We start from the raw sequence: 20,375 nt of genomic DNA on the forward strand, positions 1-20,375 counted from the left end.
AGAGCTCCTTGGATACAATAATAGTAAGGGGGAAATCCTGCTAAAGGGAATGCAAGAGTGCTGTATACTGGTATTGCAATTTTTCTGTAGGTTTGAAACCATTTAAAAACATTTTTTAAAACTCCTAAACATATGTAAAAGTCCAAACTCACAGCCACTGAGTCGATTCTGACTCATAGCAACCCTATGTTGGGTTTCTGAGGGGTAAATCTTCATGGGAACAGAGTGGCTGGGAAGTCTGAACCGCTGACCTTGTGACTAAAGTCTAATGCTTATCTGACAGCACCACCAGGGCTCAGAAACATATGTAAAAAAGTCACAACAAGGTCTCGTCTGCCCGGCAGAGGTTGCTGCTGCTGTTCTAACTCAGAGTTTCCACGGAGCAGCTGGTAGGTTTGGTAAGCAGTCCCGTGCTTATTGTAGTGCCCCACAAGGATTCCAAGCACATGGGATTGTTTTAATACTCAAATGGTGATATACGATTAGTCTATAAACAAAATCACTTTTTAAGTATCAAGCAGCACAGAAATAAAGGTATTGTTAGGAGAATTATGAATATATCCACTGCCAAGTATTAGAAGCTGATTTCTTCTCTACAGTTATTTATCTTGGAGGCTGAAAGGATAGAGGAGGGATTAAAGGTTCAAGTCAGGGTACTACCACAGAATGAAGCATTTTAGTGACCAAAATGAAGTCCCTTCATTAGAACTAAAAAGAATACGAAGCCTTGGTGTGGCACTGTAGGATACACACTGGGCCACAAGGCCAGTTTGAACAGCAAGATCAGTGGTTCAAATCCACCAGCCGCTCCTCAGAAACACTATACAGGGCCAATATGAGTTAGAACAGACTCCACAGCACTTAGCAACAAAAAAAACATTATACTGATAACCAGTCACTGTTTCCTTTATTAATTTATATTCATGCTGGAATAATAAAATATGACAATTACGTGCAAAAGACAGTAAAAGGAACAACTGCTGTGTAAAGGTCAGTGCGGCAATGAATCAGGTTACCAGTAAATGCAAAAGGCTTCCTCACTTACCTCGCTGGCTCTTCTAATAATCTTATCATCCACATCTGTGATTCCCATCACCATGACTATGTTGCATCCAAAAACCTTGGTTAGGATCCTTCGAATTATGTCAAATCTAACATAGGAGCTGCAAGAAGGGGAAAATACAAAGGTGACGATATCTTTAATATACAAAGATATTGGGAATTTTAAAAGAAATACATTATATCTTAAGATAGTGATATGTACCTAAAACTGTCATATAATTGATTGTTCAGGTGAAGCTAGTAACAGGAACAGGTCCACCGTTTTCAGGCCCATACAAAGTCTCACGAGAAACTGACGAAGCACTGGGGTTTGTCAAAGGGGAGGGATCAGGATCATGGTCTGGAGCAGGGGCAGTGAAACCAAAGTCAACTGGCATAACAGGCCACGAAGACAGTGTTCTACATCCTACTTTGGTGAGTAGCAACTGGAAAGCTCTTAGTGGCGATCCAAGTTTGTGGATGTGTGCAATGCACATGATACGGCTTTTCTTTCCAAAGTCTTCTTGATATTAAGTGCCAATGAGTTAGCTACCTCCAACTCATAGTGACCCTGTACAGGGTTTCCAAGGAAAGGCTCGTGGGTTTGAACTGCCAACCCTGCAGTTAGCAGTTCAGTGCTTATCTTACAACTCCACAGCAAGAATCCAAAGTCTTCTTAACTCCCAACAAATGATTGGGTGGGATTGTGCAAATAAAGAATACATGACTAGGTTTAACAGGAGCCATCCCAGGGGGGCGATAAAGGCACGAAGTGACTGGCTTACAAGTTTTCACGAGGGAGTTTTGTTTCAGAGTGTGTGGAGAAAGGTAGAGACCCTATTGAATAGCTTTCATCTTGTGTAGATGAGTCTGGTAAAAGAAGATGGGAATAATATTCTTAAGATTCAATAGTGAGTAACTGTTATCATGACTAATTGCTACTGTCACAACTGTAAAGGTAGAAGCATTATAACAAAAATGAGGGATTAGTTAATCTTGCAGTCCAGAATTAGAGGACCCTAGGACCATCAAGGGAGAAGAGCAGAGTGTGGGACCCTATCCAGAGAAGCAGTGACACCAGAGATGGAGGCAGAGATGACGACGCGGAGAGATGGAGTGGCTGGGGACTTATATATGCCTGAGTGTTTTTGTGTACAGGGTCTCCCCCCCCCCCCACACACACACAAAAAAAAAAACCAACACAAAGGGAATGGAAGCAAATACTGTTGAATGATGAGGCACAGAGGAAAGTGTAACCATTGCAGTGAAACAATGGTGTAAAGCTGATATTCTCCCATGTAAACTTATCACTCAGTTCACACACACACACACACAAAAGGAGCCATCTCAACAGCAAGAACAGACAATCCCAGGACCATGAGGAAAAAAGAGCGTAGAGGTGGCAGGAGAGGCATTGGCACAGAGATACAGCAGTCGAGTGCCTACAGGCAGGAAGCTACTTACAGAATGTACCCTTTGGGCATTTACAGACTGGTTAAAGGAGCTCTGGTAGCATAGTGGTTATTAATCGGGCTGCTAACCTGAAGGTCAGCAGTTCAAAACTACCAGCTGCTCCGCGGGAGAAAGATGAGGCGTTCTGTTCCCGTAAAGATTTACAGCCTCGGAAACACTGTGCTGGGTCACTATGAGCCGGAACTGACTCCACGGCACATAACAACAACAAGGAGTTCTGTAACACTTGTCCAAGCAAGGCAGAGGCTGAATGGTCACCAGGCTGAGAGACCAGCAGTATGGCCGAGCAGAGACGTTCTGGACTTGAGAACTGCTGCATCCTGAGTTGTTTCGAATCTTGAATTGTACCCTGTTCACTTCCCTGATAAGCCCCATGTGAGAGAATGTCTAAGAGCTCTGTGTGGCCACTGCAGTGGATTGGTGACGCAGATGTAAAGGAAGCAGAGAGCGCTGTGGGAGGGGTGCTCAGTGTCAGAAGAAGGCACAGAAGATTGCGGGGTGAAGGCACGTCTCATAGGAACTGGACTTCAGCTGAATTAGACTTTGATTCTCCTTTGTCTTTGTGAAGCCAGAGGGAGTCAGACTTGGGTGTCCCTGCCACTTTTGCAAAAGTACAACTACTGGTCTCTTCCTATCCAAACAGAAAGAGTTCAGAAAACTAAAGACATGGAAACAATCAATCCAACAGACTAGTGGACTGTGCAAACAGTAGCTTTCTGGACCCTGAGAACACAGGAACTATACGGTGCCCAGCTACCACTAACAGCTGCTCTGAAAGGCAGTTAGGTTATGGATTGCTGTCACTGTTGTCAAGCACTGTTGAATCAGTTCAGACTCATAGCAGCCCTGTATAGTAGGGTTTCTGAGGAGTGGCTGGTGAGTTTGAACCACCGACTTTGAAGTTTAAACCAACTTTGCAGCCCAGTGCTTTAATCTACAGAACCACACCAGGACTGCAGATCATGGATAGAGTAGGAAAAAAATGTGGAACAAAACTCAAAACCATAAAAAGACCAGGCTTCCTGGCTGGACAGACTAATGGAACCCCAAAGACTAAGACCCTTGGTCTCCCTTCCAGTCTGGAACTGAACGCATCCCCGTGGTTAGTTCTCACCCAGACAGGTCTATAGGGAGAACAGTAACAGTACGGAGGTCCACACTCCTTAGAATAACACACCGTTTGCTATCATAGGGCATCATTTACCTGAGGACAGAGTTCATAAGGGTTAAGAAAAAAGGAAGAAAAGAAACAGAAAACACATGGAGGAAGTGAGTTAATCAAGTGACATGAAACAAAATGTGTATGAATTGTTGACTAGAACACAGATGTCTTAGCTAAACCTTCACCCAATTCACAACCAGAAGGTAAAGAAAAGAGACTGGCAACCCACCACAACTGTGTACATAAGCACTAACTGCAACAAACAGAAGCTTCAGTTACTGCGCTCAGTGTTATGATTTTTATTTTAGTTTATGTTCAGTGAGTGTGTTGCTTTGAGTAGGCCCTCGACTCATGGCAACGCCATGCACCATTCCCCGTGATTGGCTGACGGCTGCCTGGCTGCGTTCCGTTTCTGTACGGTTTTCTAAAATAAATCTCCAGAACTTTCTTCCTAGTCCATCTTAGTCTGGAAACTCCAGTAAAACCTGCTCAGCGTCATAGCAACATGCAGACTCCGCCCACTCAAGGGAAGCGTCATAGCAACACACAGACTCCGCCCACACAAGGGAAGCGTCATAGCAACACACAGACTCCGCCCACACAAGGGTAGTGGCTAGAAGCACTGCTTAGGATAGCTACACATGGTGGTGGTGGTGGTGGTTATGTACTGTTAAGTCAGTTCTGACTCATAGTGACCCTGCATACGGTTTCCGAGGCTGTAAATCTTTATGGGAGCAGAAACCCTCATCTTTCTCCCGTGGAACAGCTGGGAGTTTCGAACTGCTCACCTTGAGGTTAGCAACCCGACTTGTAACCACTACGCTACCAGAACTCCTGGATAGCATATGAAAGGAGTGAATTTTACTACTGAATCACCATTGCACACTAAGAGAACTTACTTATGTGCTCATAATACAAAGAGAATGGAATTTTTCTATGAATGTTATGAAGTCCCTGAAAACCAGTTAAAATACTCAGAGCTTTTACCAGCTTTGTAAACATTCTAGAATAATTCTAATTTTTCACTGTGACAAAACAGATAGAAGCAAATAATAACTTGAGACAAATACAATCCTATTAAGGCTGTATAAGATTGTACCTTAAAAATGAGTACACTATCAATCTGCTACAATTTGATGAATTTGACCTATACTTATGGATGTAGTAGCTTAAAAGAGGAAAGGAATCTTCACAACGAGAATCATTCCCACCCCCTCAGTCCACACGGTTGACAGGGATGGGCAACTTAGACATTGACTACCTAAAATGGGGGGCTACAAACGCACGAAGTGACTGGCTTACAAGTTTTCTAGGGGGAGTTTAATTTCAGAGAGTGAGGGGAAAGGTAGAATCTCCACTGAGTGATTTTCAACCTGTCTAGAAGGGGCTGGTGAAAGGAGATGGGGATAAGACTCTTGTGATTCAATATTGAGTAACTGTTATCAGTACTGATTGCAATTGTTGCAAATGTAAAGGTAGATGCTTTGTAACAAAAAGAGGGAGTCGTTGATCTTGCAGTCCAGGAGCTGAGGACCCTGAGACCATCGAGAGGGAGAAGAGCAGAGTGTGGGACCCTATCCAGAGAAGCAGTGACACCAGAGATGGAGGCAGAGATGACGACGCGGAGAGATGGAGTGGCTGGGGACTTTAGACTGACTCATGGAGGGAGAGGGGCTGTGTGCTGGCAGCCAGGGGGCAGGCTTGCAGGGTGTGTCCTTTGGTTGTTTGAATGATTATATATTCCTGAGTGTTTTGGTGTACATTCAAAAAACAGAAGGAATAGAAGCAAATAACTGTTGAATGATGATGCATGGAGGGGATTGTAATCATTGCAATGAAATGAAATATGATAGGATGAATGTAAAGCTGATGTTCTCCCATGTAAACTATCACTCAATTCACAATAAAAACTTAAAAAAAAAAAAAAAGGTATTCTATTGCCTGAGGCAAATCTGCTGTACAAGACCTCTTTAAAGTGTTCAAGAACAAAGATACCAGTTTGAGGACTAAGGTGTGCCTGACCCAAGCCATAGTATTTTCAACAGTCTCAGGCTTGTGAAAGTTGGACAATGAATAAGGAAGATCATAGAAGAATTAATGTATTTGAGTTATGGTGTTGAAAAAGAATATTTAAAGTACCATGTACTACCAGAAGAACTGACAAGTGTATGTTGAAAGAATTACAGCCAGAGTGCTCCTTAGAAGCCAGGATGACAAGACTTCATCTCTCATAGTTCAGACACAGTATCAGGAGGGACCAGAACCCAGAGAAGGACATCATGCTTGGTAACATGGAGGGTCAGCACAAAAGAGGATGACCCCCAGTGAGATGGATTAGTACAGTGACAGCAGCAATGGGCTCAAGCTTAACAGTTGCAAGAATGACCCGGGACTGGGCAGTGTTTCATTCTGTTGTGCACAGGATCGCTGTGAGTTGGAACCAACTGGATGGCCCTTACAACAAAACAACACTGTGCAATATTCAAAACACCAGTTTATTTATATACTATATTGGGTTAACTCAGACTTTTACAACTAAACGCTTTTAAAATCCGTTAAAAATCTTAAGAACTGGGTTTCTCCTAATAACCACCTTGAAACTCAAGATCATCAAATTCCATGCTCCTCACCATCATCTGTGCAACTTCTCTAAATATGAATTCATAAAATAATTCCCACCACCCCGTTCCCCAGCCATATGTGAACCTTACAATGTCAACCTTCCACACTCACTCAACCTTTCCCCACAAGTGACTGGGTCTCACTTTCAATTCCAGAGACAAAAACTTTTGAAACTGCAAAGTATTGAGCTTCCTGAAACTGCAGTCTGTTTATCTATAAACTGGGCAGACCCACGAGATTGCTGTACCCAGCTTCTGTACCCTCATCTATCATGCAGGAAACTAGGGTTCGATTCCCCAACAGAGTCACTACCACTATCCTCCATTTGTCACACTGTGGTGGCTTGTGTGTTACTATGTCACCACGAGAATTTCAAATGCCTGCAGGGTCCCTATGATGGACTCCTCACTGGAGTGTCCAGATCAAAACAGACTAAAAAGTAACATCTGGTGATCATTTCTGAAAATGAGCCAGCGAGAATCATAGTAACCATAGAATACTGCCCTGGATTTCAACTCATTCACTTTGGACACGTCATCAGGAAGGACTCATCACTGGATTAGGGCATCACTTTGGTAGAGGACCAGTGAGGATGAGGAAAACCCTCAGAAGATGTAGCAACATCTCATTCTGTTACACGAGGGGTCGCCATGCCTCTGAGCCTCCGATACAGAAGCTACCTCTATCATCACTAGAACCTTTCAACAGTCTTGAGTTGGCAAAGACTTCACAAGAAATGAGATTTCAAAGATTTATGGCATCCCAAATCAAAATGAAAACAAGAGTAAAATCACATCCCTGATCAAGAAGAGCTCAAACTGAAGTTAGAGCTACTGCTGCAAACAGCAGAGCTGGACCAGCGCTAACCTGGCTGAGGTCTCAAGGATAACGTAAGGTCTGAGGAACTGAAATTCCCAAGATGCTGCAAGTATGCCATTACCACAGCTTGTTAGCCAAGCTGCAGGGCTGGACAGACAGAGACAGGGTCCAAAGAATCCAGCATCAAGACTAGGAAGACCTTAGATTCTCTCTGGAGCTCTGCCCTAAGTTGTGACTGTCAGTTGGGTCAATTCGTTGTTAAAGATCTTAACTGTCTCAGTCATTAAAATGAAGGTGCTCATATAAATAGTTGCTAATATTATTCCCAACATTAAAAGGTTTTACTTACAACTCTCCAAGACCACTCTACCTACTATGATAAAAAGTCCAACTTTTCAGGCCAGATAATGAAATATATCAATTTGGCCCCAACCACTCTATCTCTTCTCCACTCCCCTCCTATGTGAACCAAGCTAGTCTATTTCTTTCTTTTTTTTTTTTTTTTAAGATCTGCACCTCTCTGCCCAACCTCTCTTCCTGGAAAAGATGGTCATTCTTCAGGATCTATCTACTTAACTGAGCCCTACTCATCCCTGAAAAGGGTCCTTATGTGGTGCTGTAGGATAGGCACTAAACTGTTAACCTCATGGTTGGCAATTCAAACCCACCAGCCAATCCTCAGAAATTTTAAACAGGTTGCTATGAGACAGGCCATTTGAACTGCAAGGTCAGCAGTTCAAGCTCACTAGCTGTTTCTCGGAAACCCTATATAGGGTTGCTATGGGTCAGAACCGACTCGATAGCACTTAACCACAGCAACAACATCTTTGAAAGGAACCCTGGTGGCACAATAATTAAGCACTGAAAACCAAAAGGGCTGTTCAAACTCATCAGTCACTCTGTGGGAGAAAATACCTGGCGATCTGTTCCCATATAGATTACACCCTAGAAACCCCGATGGGGCACTTCCGCTCTGTCCTCAGAGTTGCTATGAGTTGGAATCTCATAGGCACACAATACCCACCCTTCAAGTTTAAGCTATAGGGTTGCTATAAGTTCGAACCTACTCAACAGCTGTGTTTGAGGTTTGTACTAAGCACTGTGCTAATAATCCGTCCTCTGGAAACAGAACTATAAACACCTTAAAAAGGGTTGTGAAAAGGTAGCGAATTGAGAGCGAAAAAGGAGGGGAGGTGGGGCAGGGCAAATTAGTCTTGCTAAGACCTAAGTGTTATCCAAGCTGACAGCAAGGAAAGGTTAAGGGGAGATTCGGTGTGTGAAGAAGCCCTGTGTAGGACAGAACTGAGCTTTTGTCAAAGCAGCGCTGCACAGTGGGCAAGAACATGGCCCGATGGCCTCATTCATCACTCACTAGCCATGGGATCCTGGGCAAGTTCCATAAACCCCTCTGAAGTGAGGCTTTCCCATTTGCCATCTGGAGACAATAATAGTACCCACATCTGGTATTGTTAAGAGGGGCTAGTTGGTTGACATTCCTAAGGTGTTTAGAATAGTGCCTGATGCATATAGTATGTGCTGTATGTGAAATACGTAGGTCTGTTTATTTAAGGCCAGTGAGGCTACATGGAAGGAAAGAGGTCAGAAATAACCCTTGAATGGTTAAAAGATGACTCAGGAACACATAAAACCCACTGCCGTCTGATTCCTACTCATACCGACTTTGCGTCAGGACCACGTAGATAGCAAGAATTCTGAACTTTATCTTACGGTTCTTATTTAGTGCCATATAGAGTAGGTTCCAACTCATAATAACCCTGTACAGGGTTTCTGAGGAGCAGCTGGTGGATTTGAACCGCCGACCTTGTGGTTCAAACCAACCTAAGTATCCTACAGCACCACACCAGGTCCTAACCGTGGTGAAAAGATTCCTTTCTATGGTCTTTGGCCTTAGGAACCCTGGTAATGCACTACTTAAGCATTCAGCTAACTCAAAAGTTGGGAGCTTAAACCCACCAGGTTGCTTGCTCAGTAGAAAATGAGGCAACCTGGGTTGTTTGGTAAAAGTAGCTTGAGATTCTGCTCCCATCCCCACCCACACCCTAAACCCTGGAAGTCGGAGTTACCTTTGTCCTAACTTTCTACCCTAGAGGATCTGTTACTTTTGTCTAGGGTAATTGGTTTTGATACTTTTTGGTTGGTACTGGACTGCAGCCTGCCTTGTGATTGATATGTACCACGCAGGGATTGGTCAATAGACTATGCAAATGAGGTGACTATAACCTACAATGCAAATGAAGTGTCTGTGGCCTACTGAGAGAAGCCTGGCCAGTTTGAGCCCAGCTGGGAGGGGCTACACTTAGAAATTGACAAGGAGTTACACATGTAAGCAGTCAACCCCACAGAAGTTTTTCAGGAAGCAAGGAGCAGAAAAAAAAAAAAAAAAAAAAAAAAACAGAAGGAAAAAGAAGCAAAGAGAGCGGAGGCAAGAAACCTCTTAAGGGAGCTGTAACTCAGATCAAGAGTTGTAACTTTAAAGACCATGAAAGGCCCAAAAGGAATCCATGGTAGAACCACCCTACAGCAGGGTTGGTGGTGGCAGATGGCAGGGCCAAGAGGAGACCTGCACTGCCAAGATGAACCGAGACAACTGTCTAGTCCTGAAGGAGGGAAAGACAGACTTTGCCTGTTTGCTTCCTGAATTATACCCTGTTGCTTCTTTAATAAACTATTTAACTGTAAGTATGATCCGTGAGTTCTGCGTGGTCATTGCAACAGACTCTCAAACGCAGAAAGGAGTGCTATGGGAGGTACAGCTGGTGTTAGAATTGGTAAACAGATCAGAAAATGGAGGCTGTCTGACACATCTCAAAGAGCTCAGTCTTGGGCTGATTTTAATTCATATTGTTCTAACTGATATTATTATTACCAGCACTCAAAGTTCACACAAGCAACTGAGCCAGGGAGCTTCTGCAAGGCCTGCCCATCCCTGCCACCATTGTCTCCCTTTTATTCAGAAATTTTGTAGCATTTATGTCTTCTATGTCCCAGGGACGTCTTTAATCAAATGACTCTTCTTGATAAATACATTCTATCTTACTGAGACATAATCATCAACCAAGTCAACATACTTACTCAATAGTGGTTACAATTGAATGGTGGGTAGGTAATGGGAGCAATGAAAGGGAACCCTAAGGATTCTGGGGTATTGGTAACATTCTGTTTCTTGACCTGAGTGCTGCAAATATTCATTCAGCTGTAGATGTAAGATCTGTATTATTTCTGTATTTTATGCTTCAATAAAGAGGCTAAAAATACGTTTTCAGAAATTAACAGCAAATTAATCCAAGTGAAGGAAAAAAAAAAAAAGACTCTTATATTTACATTGTCATAACAAAAAAAAAATGCTTAGCTCTTGCTGGGTGGTAAAAATAATTTCTAGTAAACTATACTGAATAAATAAATGAAAAGTAACTTTTAGTGTAGGTTGAATAACAACAATGCAGAAAATAACTCGCCAAATATTAAGGAGTCAGTTTTCAAGCAATTAATACATTTGTAGTCATCTTGACAAATGTAGAAGGCAGTATGTTTTGTTAAGTACCATGGAGTCGGTTCTGATTCATAGTGACCCTGTACAGAGTTTCTGAGGCTGTCAGTCTTTACGGGAACAGAATGCCTCATCTTTCTCCACGGAACCACTGGTAGTTTCGAACTGCTGACCTTGAGGTTGGCAGCCTGACTCATAACCACTACACTACAAGAGCTCCTTAGCTTACGGATAAGAGGCCAAAATAACAAATATTAGGTAGCTGACTGGTTAAATACAGGTTCTAAGATTTCTTGTGTGGTCTTGGTTCAGTTACTTATTCTCCAATGATAAAAGCTGCTAATAATTATTGATATTTTAAAACAAGTCACTGGATGCCTGAGATGGAGGCAGAGAAGATGACGTGGAGAGATGGTACAGCAGGGGACTCTAGACCCAGAGAGGGAGAGGGGCTGTGTGCTGATGACCGCCGGGCAGGCTTGTAGTGTATACCCTTTGGTTGGTTGATGATGCATGGAGGGGACTATAACCATGGCAATGAAACTACATAGGATAGGATGGATATAAAACTAATGTTCTCCCATGTAAACTATCACATAATTCATAATAAAACATTTTTTTAAAAACCCAAGAAACTCATTAGGTACTGGGTTAAGCGCAGCACTGTACTGAAATGATCTTACAAGCAAATCTTATGAAATTATCTCAAAAAGATTGATTAAAGAGTCAAAAACTAGATACTATTATCATTCCCATCTCAAAAATCTCAAAAACGCAGAGCAGTATTATTTCACATAAATGGATCATGCCTGCCTATCTGAAATAACCAGAATAGACAAATGTATAGAGACGGAAGTTTATTCATGGTTATCAAGGGAGGCTGTGGGGGAGAACGGAGAATCATGGCACTATTGTGTTCTTGTTAAGCGTGAGAAAAAAAATTGGAAACAGCGCACGGCAGTGGGCGGCTCCACAACATGGTGAAGGTAAGTAATGTCACAGACACAAAAATGGCTGCAATGACAAGTGTTCTATTATGTATGAACTCACCAAAGTAAGTCCTGCTCCCCAAAAATAGTTTGTCCAAGGTTGTTCAGCTAATAAATACTGCAGCCAGAAATGATTCCTGACCAGATACACTCCAGAGCTTCTGGAAAGGCCTTTGTTGTTGTTGTTATGTGCTGTGGAGTCGGCTCCGACTCATAGTGACCCTGTACAGGGTTTCTGAGGCTGTAAATCTTTACCGGAGCAGAAAGTCTCATCTTTCTCCGCGGAACAGCTGGTTGTTTCGAACTGCTGACCCCAAGAGGCTCGTAGCCCGATTTGTAACCACTACGCTACCAGAGCTCCTTTGAAAGGTTTTTACATCTCACTAATCCAACCAAGAAACATCTAATCCCCAAAGAAGTTATTTCTTACTGTTTTTCATTGTCGCCCTGAATTTCCTCATTTATGAAACAAGCACCAATATTTAGAATTGGTATAAAAAACAAAACAGACTGCCGTGATACCTGACGTCATTATTCAACATTTTAAATTGCCACTTCAGAGATGAAGGGTGAAAATTCAAATCCAGAAAACTCACCTCGCATGGCCAAGGTGAGCATGATCATATACAGTGGGCCCACAGCTGTACCTGGGAATAAAGATAAAATCCATCATGTAAGACACCTGCAAGAGAGAACGCTACATTCCCAGTTTCGTTGACCATAGAATCATCTTTTTTTTTTTTTTAAAGTGTTTACTTTGGGAGCCGACTCGATGGCATTTAAAAACTTTTGGCAAATGCGTAACTTGGGTTCCATTGTTTTCATGAATCACTGAAGTTGTACAGAAAACCCATACGTTCACTTGAAACTCAATGCCTTAAACGGATACACTGCATTTTATGAATGAATGCTAGTCATCTAAGAAATTAGCCTCTTTCACCAACAGAAAGTCTACACCACCCAAAACTGTTACATTTACAGTTCTTTCCCCTCTCTGGCTCCACCACCACACCTGTGAGTCCACCCAAGAATTGTCCCAAACCCCACAAAGGTGTCAAAACGCTACCAGGACACGGCATCCGCGTTGGCCACTATTAAAGGGTCTTTCCGTCTGGTTAAACTGTTGTAGACCTTGACGCCCGTGTCATGGCCCGTAGGTTGCAGCCAATCTTGCCCTCGTCCCACCGACACAGGTCGGCCTAGGGCCTGCCCCGGCTCTCCCGATCTGCGGCTCAGCGCAGCGGGGAAGAGCTGAAGACAGTGGCGGCCGAATGGCAGCCAGCGATCGGTGGGCGGCAGGCGGGCCCCGTGCGTCCGCAGCATGATCCGCAGGCCTGTGAGAGCTGCAGAGACCAGACCTTGGGAGCTAGTGGCCGCCAAGGCTACAAGCACCACCCCGAGGCGCAGACGCACCGCCCGCCCTGCGATGGCCCCGCCCCAGAGACCACAACCCCCCGAGCCACGCCCCGACCCCGCCTACTCCCGGAAGAAGCCTCAGGAAACCGCGATCAATCTAGGCGCTGGGCATCCTGCGTGTGAGCTACTCCTGCTCTCGCAGTCCTGTAGTGATCCGACGCGGGAGGTAAAGGGCGGGCCGCAGCGGAAGACTGCACGTGAGCCTGAGCACTTCGGCCAGGACTGTGGGACTAACGTCACGGATACCCTCCTCCCGGAGGCTGCAGGAAGAGGCGAGATTCGCGGCGGGAGCTGCGCGTCCCTTCAAAGCTAATTAGGCTTTCTCGTAATAGGCGCAGGTCGTAGCTAGGCATCTGTTGGACGCAGTGCAAACCAAATCAATCCCTCCTCTCTGGCTGGATGGGGAACCGAGAGGACATCGCGAGGGTGGCGTTGTTCGTATTGCCCCAGTCTAGAAAAGATTTTACAGTATTGGGCACCAGCCGCCTCACCTCGGAGGTCCGTGAAATTGAGTGAAGTATATTTGCAATCCCAACACACACACACACATTACCCTTTCCAAGATCTCGGAATGAAAGGCCAAAGATAACAAAGCTGCACATTCATGATACATATGTAGCAGGAAATTGACACTTTTTATTTAAAGGTTAAAAGTTCTACTAGCACATCTCTTGAGAACAACAAAATTCTGAACTGTGGTTTAAATGGGTCTTTTGAATAGGTACTTGTAGTTATTTATAAATTGGTGACCTGCAAACGAGTGTTTTTTGTTTTAAATCTCTCTTGGTTTTGCAGTCTTTAAAACGTCCTCAGTTTCAATTTTTAGTATTTCGGGTGCCCTGGTTAAAGGGAAATGCTAAAGTAAAGACAAATATATTTCCAGAGTCCAAAACCCGATTTCCCAGTGATGTAGCGTCCATTCTGGCTCAGAGCGATCCTCTAGAGAGAGTAGAACTGCCCGTCCCACTGTCCTGTTGGGTTTCCAACGCTACAATCTGTAAGGACGCAGACTGTCCCATCATGCCCTGAGGAGAAACTAGTGGGCTCCAACTGCCAACCTTTAGGTCGGCTGCCAAGCACTTAACCATTGCGCCACAAGTTCTCCTTATTCTTCTACTACTTACCCCACTCACTCCCAAAGAAATATTTTCAAGATCGCTGGAGCCCAACTTTACAATTGATTCAAATTTAAGTCTGGAATAAACTATTATTTTAATTATTAAGTAGTTCTTGCTGTTAAGTGCCTTCGAGTCGTTTCCGACTCACAGCGACCAGGTATAGGGTTTTCAAGGAGCGCCTGGTGACCTTGAACCGCCGACCTTGCAGTTCAGCACATTAACCCACAGCACCGTACTGTTTTATTATTAAGCACTATGGAGTCAGTTACAACTCACAGGGACCCTGCATAGGGTTTCTGAGAAATAGCTGATGGGTTTGAACTGCAGACCTAGCCCTTAGCAGTCCAGTGCTTATCCTACAGTACCACACCAGGGCTCCAGATGTAAACTATGTTGTTTTTAAGTGCCATCAAGTTGATTCACACTAATAGTGACCCTGTATAGGGTTTTCCAAGAGTAGCTGGTGGGTGTGAACCACCAACCTTGTGGTTAGGAGTCCAGTGCTTATCCTATAGTGCCACACCAGAACTCTGATGTAAACTCTAGTCTAAAGTAAATGGTAAGATACTGAAAAATCTTATGTTCAAATTTAGGAGACCCCTACATTAATGCTAACCACATGAGCTCCCTGAGGACTATAAATTCTATTCCAGTATTTTTACTTCCTCTCTGTCTGTGTAGTATTTACTGATCTGGATGCTATTTTGTAATGGCTCTTGTTTGTAGTAGTACTATGTTTATGTTTTTTCTCTCTCACCCAGTACTTTAGATTATATATACTCCTTTTGAACTCCCTTACTACATCCAACAATAAATTCAGAAAAAGGCTTTTTGGATGTTGTTGGATTCGTCTCTCACAGAATCCACCTATTGTACAGGGGGGAGGGAATTTGGTCAGTCAAATGCCTAATGGTGAAAGCTCTGATCCAGCTACTGGATGTGCTGATAAATGAGAATGAACAAAAACTTGACTGCAATCTGTAAGAACATGAGAAATGCAAGGAAAAAGCCAGAATAGATGTTTTGAAAACTGAATAAAAATAGAAGTTTTGTGACAAGACCAAGTCCTGCACATAAATCTGGGTAGTTGGCATATTCGAATTGGCCGTAGAAAATCATGACGTTTAAATTAACAATGATATCATTTGTCTTCAGTAAACTAATCATGTAATGTGTTCAGCCTTTAACAGGCAGAAATTCTACACTTCCTTAAGGGCCTTTTAGAATATCCAAAATAAACTATAGATATAACACATTTACTGATGGTTAAAATGAATTCATTTTACAGTTGGAGTAAAGGTGACAGGAGAGGGGAGAGTGGAAAAAAATACCAAAGCTTCAAAACATTTCTAGTAGAATAAATAAATATTGTCTTGGGCTAGGTTCTTTAGAGAAACAACAAAATAAACAAAAAAAAATATATAACAATAAAAGTGACTGAGAAGATTTATTAGTACATTTGAACAAAAAGAGTATTTTGCTAATTTGAAGAGATCTAATTAGTGTGGCGCTGTGGGTTCATGTGCCAGACTGTAAAGTCATTTGAACTGCAAGGTTGGTGGTTCAAGCTCACCAGCTGCTCCTCGGAAATTCTATACAGGGTCGCTGTGGGTCAGAACCAACTCGATGGCCCTTAACAACAACAGCAAATCCCCAACCTGGTGTGGTGCTGTGGGCTAATGCTCCAGACTACAAAGCCATGTGAACTGCAAGGTTGGTGGTTCAAACTCACCAGCAACTCCTTGGAAACCCTATACAGGGTTGCTATGGGTTGGAATCGACTTCATGGCACTCAACAATTCCCAACCTAAGGATCCCTGGTCACATGGTGGATTATGAGCTAGACTGCTAAGTGCAAGATCAGCAGTTTGAATCTACCAGCTGCCCTGCAGGAGAAAGAAGAGGCTTTCTGCTCCCGTAGAGATTTACAGCCTCGGAAACCCTGTACAGGGTCGCTGGGAGGAGTCGGAACTGACTTGGTGGAACACAACCACCACTACCAACCCCCAACCTACGATTAACTAAGGAAATGTATGGAAATATGTTGTTGTTTGTTACTGTGAGGTCCATTTTCCACTCAGAGAATCTACTTTTGAGCAAAGTAGAACTTTTCTGCAGGGCTTTCAAGGCTGTAACCATTGAGAAACACATCTCCAGGTCTGTCTCCAGAGACACCTCTAGGTGGGTTTGAACAGACAGCTTTTCCGTTTATAGCTGAGCTCTTATCCATCTGTATCACCCAGGGACTCAGTGAAGGAAAATCAATGGTTGTAAAATGTTACTAATGCCATTTGTTACTTCTTAACTACTGTTGTTGTTGTTGTTGTTGTTGTTGTTGTGAAGTGCTGTCGAGTAGGTTCCAACCCTTAGCAACCCTGTATAGGGTTTCCAAGGAATAGCTGGTGAGCTTGAACTGTCGACCTTGTTCAAACGGCTTTGCAGTCTGGCTCATTAACCAACAGCGCCACAACATCGAAAATGTAATTCTAAGTATTATATTTCCTTTTTAAAGTAAAAATATGTAAATTCAATGTAGAAATGGCCGCATATTGTTTAGAATATTTAAACTTTGAGATGAATGTGTTGTCAGTTATTTATGTATTATATATTCAAACTGGACTGAATAACATCATGATAATCAGAGAAAAGATTGAATTTGTCAAAGGTTTCATTTTGCTTGGATCCATCATCAGAGCTCAATGAAACAGCAGTCAAGAAATCAAAAGACATTTGCATGAAACAAATTTGCTGCAAAAGACCTCTTTAAACTGTTAGAGAGCAAAGAAATTGCTTTGAGAGCCTGACCTAAGCCATAGTACTTTCAGTGACCTCAGATGCACGCAAGAGTGCTAGCGGCACTGTAGTATTAGAACTGGACTGCTAACCACAAGGTCGGTGGTTCAGGCCTCCTAGTAGCTGCTCTGGAGAAAGATGAGGGTTTTTGCTCTCATGAAGATTTATAGTCTCAGAAACTGAAACAGGGTCACTACGATGACAACATACAACAACGAACATATGCATATGACAGGTGCACGTTGAATAATGAAGACCAGAGAAGAATTGATGCATCTGAATTATGGTGGAGAAAAATATTGAAAGTTATCACGGTTCCCAGAAAAATAAACAAATCTGTCTTGGAAGAAGTACAGCTAGAATGCTCCTTAGAAGTGCGGATGGCAAGGCTTGGTCTCTTGTACTTTGGACACGTTGTCTGGAAGGATTAGTTCCTGGAGAAGGAAAAATGGAGGGTCAGTGAAAAAGAGGAAGACCCCCCCAATGAGATGGACAGACACAATGGTAGCAGCAAGGAGCTCAAACATAACAACAGTTGTGGAGATGGTACAGGACTGAGCAGAATTTCATTCTGTTGTGAACAGGGCCACTATGCACCGGAACCAAGTCAATGCCTCCCAACAACATGCATCTCGTGTATTTTACTCCTATAGGTTTGAGACTATCTCAAGTTAAACTAATACAGTTTTAGAAGTTTAAACATCTTGTTTTGCAACACATTTCAAAGAGCAAAACTAAAACAATGAAGATTCTCTAATGTACAAGGGGCATCAAAAATGCATGGAAAAAAACCTATTATCTTTTAATTCCATTTTCCCATGTACTTTTTGAAGCCCCTCATATCTTCAAAATGTATGATCACAGTTAATCAGGTTTTTTCTATTGGTCTTCTAATCTTATTCAACAAACGGTGGCATAACTATTTGTATTTTGTTTATACATATGATGAAATATGAACCATAATGTTGGCAGTTCAAACCCACTAGCTGTTCTTATACTGGGTTGATAAGAGTCAGAAACGAATTGACGGCACTTAACAACACCAGCTGCTCCTCGGAAACCCTATACAGGGTCACTATGAGTCGGAATCAACTCAACGGCACGTAACAACAACAACAAACAACAACAAAGCCAAACAACAGAATATGCTTTGATTTTGTAACCTGAAGAGTGGGTTAAAAGTTTTCTAGAATGTATGCTCCTTATTCACCACTGTATCCCAAGTCAACAGAATAGTAGTTGGCACAGGATAAAAAAAAACACTGCCTTCGAGTTGATTCTGACTCATAGTTACCCTATATTGCTGTTGTTGTTAAGCACCGTCAAGTCGGTTCTGACTCATAGCGACCCTGTATAGGGTTTCCCAAGAGCAGCTGGTCAGTTTGAACCGCCAACCTTATATTCAAACTGATCTTGAAGTCCAGTGCATTAGCCCACAGTGTCACACCAGAACTCCACTTACCCAATATAGGGCTTATAATACTGTAAATCTTTATGGAAACAGGTAGCCAGCCTCACCTTTGCTCAGAGATGGAGGAGCAGCTGCTGGGTTTGAACTGCTGACTTTGCTATTAACAACCCGACTCCTAACCCATGAAATACTTGTAGTTGAATGAATAAGATGTCTTTTTATTTATGGGTCTGTGAAGACCATGAACAACATTTAAGGAACAAAATGATTATTCAGATAGCATACTGCTTTTTTTTTCTTTTTTAAAGATAACCTAGGTCAAACTCCACCTTGATTATCTTTGGGAGGATAAATTATTCTAATCTTTATTCTTGTGTTGAGATAAACACTAGTCTAAAGCCAATAAATGCAAAGACTAAAAGAATGTCTCTTGTCATTGTACTTTTAAATTACTTGTATGCTCTTTGAGAAAAGGCCATAATTTTTACTCTACCTTATACCCTTCTGTTAAGGAGCTCTGGTAGCCTAGTGGTTACGAATCGGGCTGCGAACCTTAAGGCCAGCAGTTCAAAACTACCAGCCGCTCCGCGGGAGAAAGATGAGGCTTTCTACTCCCGTAAAGATTTACACCCTCGGAAACCCTGTACAGGGTAGCTATGGGTCGGAACCAACTCAGCGGCACTTAACAACAACCAATAATACCCTTCTATTAAGGAGCTCTGGTAGCGTAGTGGTTACGAATCAGGCTGTGAACCTTAAGGTCAGTAGTTTGAAACTACCAGCTCTTCTGCAGGAGAAAGCTGAGGCATTCTGCTCCCGTAAAGATTTACAGCCTCAGAAACCCTGTACAGGGTTACTATGAATCGGTTCTGACTCCACGGCATGTAACCACCACCACCACCATACCCTTCTATAAGGATCTCTGGTAGTGTAGTGGTTATGAGTCAGGCTGCTAACCTCAAGGTCTGCAGTTCAAAACTACCAGCTACTCTGCAGGATAAAGATGATACTTTCTGCTCCTGGTATGATTTACAGCCTCGGAAACTGAATACAGGGTGGCTATGAGTTAGAACTGACTCCACCGCACACCACCACCACCACCATACCCTTCTCTACAGTCTTCTTATGTCTATATTTCATGTAATAGTATAGTTTTTTTGTGTGCAGAGTATTGTTGTTTAGTGCCATCAAGTTGGTTCTGACTCATATATAGGGTTTCCGAGAAGGGCTGGTGAGTGTGAACCGCTTACGGTTGTTGTTAAAGTGTTGTCCTGTCAGTTCCAAGTAGTAGTGACCCTGTATTGGGTTTCCAAGGGTCAGCTGGTGAGCTTGAATCCCTTGCAGTCCAGGGCTTTAATCCTCAGAGCCACACCAGGACCTAGAAGTGTGAATCTATAAAGAAAATAACAACCATTTTCCCAAATATCAAGCGAAGTAAACTTTGTCTTCTTGTGGGGATAAGATGAGTGCGTTTAAGAGTTAAGATCAAACCCATTATTTCAAAGTGCAAATAAATAGTCCTTATTTATCACTGCAAGCAGCATTCCACGGTGAACAATTCATTTGCTGTATAGACAACCATATCACAAAACACCAGAGCGATCACCACTGCAGTGTATAACCTATTTTATAAATTTGGGATTAGCTTGGCATTTGATTGAATTACATACAGTACTTAAAAAAAGATCTTAGATGTCACAACATTGTTTAGTCAAATATTTCAAATCTTAACACTTGAATGTGTCCCATTTAAGTGGCATTGCTATTGATTTGTTTAAAAACTAGTGTATCCTGTATTGCAACAAGATATACTGAAAGATTCAAGCTGAAATCGACTAAGTATAAATTTTAAGACGGATAAGAAAAATGGAGACCCACTCTGACATTGAGTTGACATAGAGGCATTACAAGGGCAGGGATTTAAATGTAAATTTATAGAAAAATGCATAGAATTTATACAGTATCTTTGACGGGCTCTACTAAAAACAAAATCTGGTGAGAAAGGTTAAAGAACTGGCAAGAC

At 42.6% G+C, this 20,375-nt stretch overlaps 1 protein-coding gene across 1 annotated transcript in view; it reads right to left on the reverse strand.

Moving 5' to 3' along the window:
* The window catches only part of CARS2 (cysteinyl-tRNA synthetase 2, mitochondrial (putative)), a 165,674-nt gene extending 152,737 nt beyond the window's left edge, over positions 1-12,937 (reverse strand). Inside the window, exons 1-3 of the mRNA XM_006851542.1 lie at positions 12,681-12,937; positions 12,211-12,261; positions 1,046-1,163 (exon numbers count right to left, since the gene is read on the reverse strand). Coding sequence (XP_006851605.1) covers positions 1,046-1,163; positions 12,211-12,261; positions 12,681-12,937 — 426 coding nt within the window. The remainder of the gene's footprint in view (positions 1-1,045; positions 1,164-12,210; positions 12,262-12,680) is intronic.
* Between the last annotated feature and the right edge of the window lie 7,438 nt (positions 12,938-20,375).

Source organism: Chrysochloris asiatica, unplaced genomic scaffold (genome assembly GCF_000296735.1).
Source record: "Chrysochloris asiatica unplaced genomic scaffold, ChrAsi1.0 scaffold00029, whole genome shotgun sequence".
Classification (NCBI taxonomy): Eukaryota; Metazoa; Chordata; class Mammalia; order Afrosoricida; family Chrysochloridae; genus Chrysochloris; species Chrysochloris asiatica.